Source organism: Cebus imitator, unplaced genomic scaffold (assembly GCF_001604975.1).
Source record: "Cebus imitator isolate Cc_AM_T3 unplaced genomic scaffold, Cebus_imitator-1.0 Scaffold18, whole genome shotgun sequence".
NCBI lineage: Eukaryota > Metazoa > Chordata > Mammalia > Primates > Cebidae > Cebus > Cebus imitator.
The window spans coordinates 6,092,349-6,098,708 of record NW_016107333.1 but is presented as its reverse complement, the minus strand read 5'-3'; the positions used below and the strand labels follow the sequence as shown (position 1 = coordinate 6,098,708).

Sequence of the window (6,360 nt, the reverse complement as noted above, 5' to 3'; positions counted from 1 at the left end):
TCTCAAAGGAAAAAAAAAAGATAATAATAATCATACTGAAAAATTCTACCTGGGTCAGGTGCGGTGGCTTGTGCTGGTAATCCCAGCACTTTGGGAGGCCAAGGCAGGAGGACTGCTTTAGCCTGGGAGTTTGAGACCAGCCTGGGCAACATAGCAAAACTCCATCTCTACAAAAAATACAAAAATTAGCCAGGCATGGTGGTACATACCTGTAGTCCCAGCTACTTGGGAGGCTGAGGTGGTAGGATTACTTGAGCTTGGGAGGCACAAGTTGCTGTGAGGTGTGACTGCACCACTGCATGCCAGCCTGGATGACAGAGCAAGGACTTGTCTCCAAAAAAAAAATACTACCTGCATTCATCTAGTTCTATAGTTTTTAAAAACACTTTCTCATTGTGAAGACAAGTAGTCAAGATGATCCACATTCTTGCTTTGTGGAACCTCTAAATCCTAAAATCCAAGTACTCTTGAACTTTGGTTTTGGCAGTGTAAAACATAGCCTAAGGACAAGAGGGGAGACAGCACTAGCGTTTCTTCCAAAGGGTCTCTGATACAGTATGTTTACCTCATTTCTCGAAGACGTTTCACATGCTGAATGCACTTCTCCACTGTGTAGTCCACTTCCTCCTCTGTAGTGAAGCGGCCAATTCCAAACCTGAAAAAAGTCACAGGAGAATGGCTCCCTATCAGAGCTCTGGCATTGGGAAAACTCATTCCGCAAATACTCACTAAGGATCTACAACACAAGAGACATGGAGAGAAGAACATGGTCCTTCCCCTTTAGGGCAGAGTTTCTCAGAGCATGGTATACAGATCAGCCGGGCATGGTGGCTCACACCTGTAATTCCAGCACTTTGGGAGGCTGAGGTGGATGGACTACTTGAGGTCAGGAGTTCAAGACCAGCCTAGCCAACATGGTGAAACCCCATCTCTACTAAAAACACAAAAATTAGCTGGGTACGGTGGCACATGTCTGTAACCCCAGCTACTCAGGAGGCTGAGGCAGGAGAATTGCTTGAACCTGCAAGGTAGAGGCTGCAATGAGCTGAGGTCATGACATTGCACTCCAGCCTGGGCAACAGTCTCAAAACACGGTCTATAGACCACCCACATTAAAATCACCTGTGATGTTGAGATGTTTCCTACTCCTCCTCCAAACCTAGTAAATCAGAGTATCTGAATGTGGGACTCAGATATCATCATATTTCACAAACTTCTCAGGTGATACTCAGTGAAGTCTGAGATCCACTGCTCTAGAAACTTTCACAAGGTTATTAGAAGAGATAAGAAGAACTAAATTGAGAAAAATGTCACGGCAGAAAAATAAAAAAAACTGTAATAGGATATGAAAAATATAAGAGGATGTCTTTCATAAATGTTGCAGCTCAACTCACTGACCTGATAGAAGAGTGTGCTAAATCCTCATCAGTGCCAATTGCTCTAAGGACGTAAGAGGGCTCCAGGGATGCAGAGGTGCAGGCACTGAGGAGAGAGACACAGGCCTTATTCAGTTCATCATCAACATCTACTTTTACTCACAAACCCTCAGTCTTGGACTCAACCCACAGGGCCCTGGAATCATACCATGGAGACAAAAGAGACCTTCTAATCTGGCAAAGCCAAAGGACCTGATGCTGCCCTGCACATCCTAGGATGTGTGAACCTAGCTCCTCTGGCCCCTATGGTGGATGACTTCCTTGAGCAAGGATGCTGGCATAGTATAACAGAGCATGATACCACATGAGCTGGGTTTGACAAGAAGAGGCAGTAGAGGACCATGTGATCACTCCTCCAGGAGACAATATACCATTGGCACCAGCCTGAAGGGCAGCTAAACCCTTAGTGGCCTTTGGAGCATCTTCAGTTCTGGAGGCCTATAACAGAACTGCTAGTGTAACCCCAGGACAGATACATATATCCCCTGCGACCATAAAAGGCACAAAATGCTGGCTGGGCATGGTGGCTCACGCCTGAAATCCCAGCACTTTGGGAAGCTGAGGTGGATGGATCACAAAGTCAGGAGTTTGAGACCAGCCTGGCCAACATGGTGAAACCCATCTCTACTAAAATACAAAAATTAGCTGGGCATGGTGGCAAGCACCTATAATCCTAGCTACTCGGGAGGCTGAGCCTGGAGAATTGCTTGAACTCGGGAGGCGGAGACTGCAATCAGCCGAGACTGCACCATTACACTCCAAGACTGGGCAAAACAGTGAGACTTTGTCTCAAAAAAAAAAAAAAAAAAAAAAAAAAAAAAGGCACAAAATTCTACCCCAGGAAGCATTCCTCGGGTGGTAAACTTCAGCCTGTACCCAGCTACCCAGCCAACCAAATAAAAAAGAGGCCCTTCCAAAATGACCTTTACCCTTAATCAAGAGCTCTTGTGCCTGTCATCTCCACACTGGGAAGCTTAACAGCCTGTATGACACTTCTAAGTGGCCCTGATGCAGGCCCTGTCTATACTGTCCAGCTCACCTCCCTGAGGATAAGGCAACATCCTTCAGTGCCATCAGCAGACTCTCCCCTTCCACATATGCAAAGGAGAGGTTGATACAGCCTGGAGGAAAGAAATACTATGAGAGAGGTCTCAGAGTCTCAGCCTGTACCAGAATGAGAATAGAAAGCACAAGTCCATACCGGGATAATGGTGCTCAGGGTCCCCATTCATCACCACATCTGGAAGGCTCTTCATTATATTCTGTATCAGCCGCTCTGCTAACTTTGAGATCCGCTTGTGGTCATACTAAGGAGCAGGCAAGGAAGGATTAAGCAGTAGCCATCGACCAGCTCAGAAACACAGTTTAAGAAGCCCTTCTCCTATAACTGGAAGTGACTATGTGTCAGCCCCACCTATCATCTTATGTTACTCATGGAGACCACTGTATCTCCAGTACTAAGCATAGTGCCTGGAATGTAAAAGGTGCTTGATAACTGGACACAGGGTTCATTTATTAATCCAGAAATAAATGAGCTGATAACTACTAAAAGGGCATGGGTTTTGGAGCCTATAATGCCTCCCTCAGAACTCAGAACAAGGTACCGGCAGCACCAGGACAAGGAAGAGTTTTCTTTTCTTTCTTTTCTTTTTTTTTTTGACAGAGTCTCGCTCTGTCACCCAGGCTAGAGTGCAGTGGCACAATCTCGGCTCACTGCAACCTCCACCTCCCGGGTTCAAGCAATTCTCCTGCCTCAGCCTCCTAAGTAGCTGGGATTACAGGGAGGCGCCACCATACCTGGCTAATTTTTGTATTTTTAGTAGAGACGGGGTTTCACCTTGTTGGTCAGGCTGGTCTAGAACTCCTGACCTTATGATCCACCCACCTCGGCTTTCCAAAGTGCTGGGATTACAGGCATGAGTCACCTTGCCCAGCCAAAGAAGAGTTTTCTTAAGCCCTCTCTCTCAGCAGAAATCTGCCTCAGTCATGCTGAGAAGCCTCTAAATAGGAGACCCAGCACAGGGGAAGAAGTTGTAGGAGGGAACTGTTCTCCCCATACCTCCATCTCTTGCTGTGCCACCTCACACGCAGCCCCCAGCCCCACCACCAAGGGTGTGGGCACTGTCCCAGACCGCATACCCCGCTCCTGCCCCCCTCCACTCTGCAGGGCCTCCACACGCACACGGGGCCGGCGACGGATGTAGACAGCACCAACCCCTGGGAAACAAAGTTTGTTACAAAAAAGAGAAAGAGAGAAACATAGTTAAAACAAAATATCACTTTCCAAAGGGATCAAAATATTATTTCAACTTTTCTGTAAGCGTGACATTTTTCTAATTAAAAAATTTTAAGGAAAAGAAGAAATAGCAGTAAAAGCATAATATTTAGTAAAATGATTTAACACCTGGAATATAAATACCAGAAGGAATGATGATCAAAATGGTTTAAAGTAGCTCCCTATGCTATATGAAATGCCATCATACATACAGTATTATTCATAATAGTAAAAAGATTGGAAACAACTTAGATGTTTATCATCAGGGTAACATCAAATAGATTATGGCATGTACATACAATAAAATATCAAGCAGGTGTGTAAAAGACTGAGAGGGCATGGTGGCTCACACCTGTAATCCTCACACTTTGGGAGGCCAAGGAGGGCGGATCACCTCAGGTCAGGAGTTTGAAACCAGCCTGGCCAACATGGTGAAACTATGTCTCTACTAAATATACAAAGATTAGCCAGGTGTGGTAGCGAGCGCCTGTAATCCCAGCTACTTGGGAGGCTGAGACAGGAAATGAACCCAAGATGTGGAGGTTGCAATTAGCTGAGATAATGCCACGGCACTCTAGCCTGTCCCAGGGTGACACAGCAAGACTTCGTCTCAGAAAAAAAAAAAAAAAAGAGGAAGCTTGTTCTGAACTGACACCATAAAATCTTCAAGATACCAAGATACATTGTTAGAAAACTGGTGAAATCCAAATAAAGTCTGTACTTTAGTTTTTTTAAAAATATGCATTATTGGTGAAAAAAGCAAGATCAAAACAGGGAGTACAGTATGCTATCATCTAAATAAAAAAAGAAAGGTGGAAAGGAAGTATATATTTGTTTGTAAACAAATAGGATAATTGTAGAAAAACCCAAGAAATTACGCCCCATAACCAGAGTAAATCAGAAAAAAAAAAAAGAAATTACCTCCCCAGAAGGGAACTACATAGCTGGAGGACAGGGGTGAGAGGTAGACTTTTGTCTGTGCACTTTTAGGTAGCTTTTGAATTTTGAACCACATGAATATTACTTTTTTGAAATAAAATTAAAACTAAAATAAAAAAAAATTGGGCAGGGCGCGGTGGCTCATGCCTATAATCCCAGCACTTTGGGAGGCCGAGGCAGCCTAATCACCTGAGGTCGGGAGTTTGAGATCAGCCTGACCAACATAGAGAAACCCCATCTCTATTAAAATTGCAAAATTAACTGGGTGTGGTGGTGCATGCCTGTAATCTCAGCTACTCTGAGGCAGGAGAATCACTTGAACCAGGGTGGCAGAGGCTGCCGTGAGCCAAGATCATGCTATTGCACTCCAGCCTGGGAAACAAGAGTGAAACTCCGTCTCAAAAAAACACAAAAAACTGGTGGGTCGTTGTGGCTCACGACTATAATCCTAGGACTTTGGGAGGCCAAGAATCACTTAAGACCAGAAGTTTGAGACCAGCCTAAGAAACATAGTGAGACCCCACATCTACAAAGGAAAATTAAAAATTAGCTGGGCACGATGGCATGTACTTATAGTCCCAGCGACTCTGGAGGCTGAGGCAGGAGGATCACTTGAGCCTAGGAGGTAAGGCTGCAGTGAGCTGTGATCGTACCACTCACTGCATTCCTGGTTGGGCAGCAGAGTGAAACCTTCACTCAAAAAACAAAAAACTTGAAAATGTGTATAACCTGTGACTAAACAAGCCTATTTATGGAAAATTTGTACCAAAATATGAGCATGAGCGTGCAAAGTTATTCACTAAGTAATCAGGGCTTCTGAATAGAATGGGCATTTGTCAGTTCTTCTCCCACACAGAAAAACTGTTTATGCCGAGAATAGAGGTACTATAAAAATTAAGGCAGTGGTTTCCAAATTTATTATGAAGGACACCAGATTTTAAATTAAAAGCTGGGTGCAGTGGGTCATGCCTGTAATCCCAGCACTTTGGGAGACTTAGGTGGGAAGGTTGCTTGAGATCAGGAGTTCAAGCCTGAGCAACATAGTGTGACCTCCATCTCTACAAAACCTATGTTAAAAATCAGTCAGGCATGGTGGTGCACACCTGTAGTGCTAGTTACTGGTGAGGCTGGGGTAGGAGGGTTGCTTAAGCCCAGGAGATTGAGGAGCAGGAAGCTAGGATAGCGCCACTACACTCCAGCCTGAGCAACAAAGTGAGACTTTGTCTCTAAAAAATAAATGAATAGGCAGGGTGCAGTGGCTCATGCCTATAATCTCAGCACTTTGGGAGGCTGAGGTGGGTGGATCATAAAGTGAGGAGATCGAGACCAAGCTGGCTAACATGGTGAAATCCCGCCGCTACTGAAAATATAAAAAAATTAGCCAATCATGGTGTCGAGCACCTGTAGTTCCAGATACTCAGGAGGCTGAACCAGGAGAACTGCTTGAACCTGGGAGGTAAAGGTTGCAGTGAGCCAAGATCATGCCACTGCACTCCAGCCTTGGCGACAGAGTGAGACTCCATCTCAAAATAAATAAATAAATAAATGAATAAAATAATGTTCTGGTTAACACAGTGAAACCGTGTCTCTACTGAAAACACAAAAAATTAGCTGGGCATGGTGGCGAACACCTGTAGTCCCAGCTACTCGGGAGGCTGAGGCAGCAGAATCGCTTGAACCCAGGATGCAGAGGTTGCAGTGAGCCAAGAT

At 44.9% G+C, this 6,360-nt stretch overlaps 1 protein-coding gene across 2 annotated transcripts in view; it reads right to left on the bottom strand.

The window, feature by feature from the left end:
- NFS1 (NFS1 cysteine desulfurase) overlaps window positions 1–6,360 on the bottom strand; it is a 27,183-nt gene that overhangs the window by 3,356 nt on the left and 17,467 nt on the right. For both annotated transcript variants that reach the window (XM_017513302.2, XM_037732966.1), the window contains exons 8-12: window positions 3,496–3,653; window positions 2,638–2,743; window positions 2,476–2,557; window positions 1,399–1,482; window positions 566–655 (exon numbers count right to left, since the gene is read on the bottom strand). In XM_017513302.2, coding sequence (XP_017368791.1) covers window positions 566–655; window positions 1,399–1,482; window positions 2,476–2,557; window positions 2,638–2,743; window positions 3,496–3,653 — 520 coding nt within the window. The remainder of the gene's footprint in view (window positions 1–565; window positions 656–1,398; window positions 1,483–2,475; window positions 2,558–2,637; window positions 2,744–3,495; window positions 3,654–6,360) is intronic.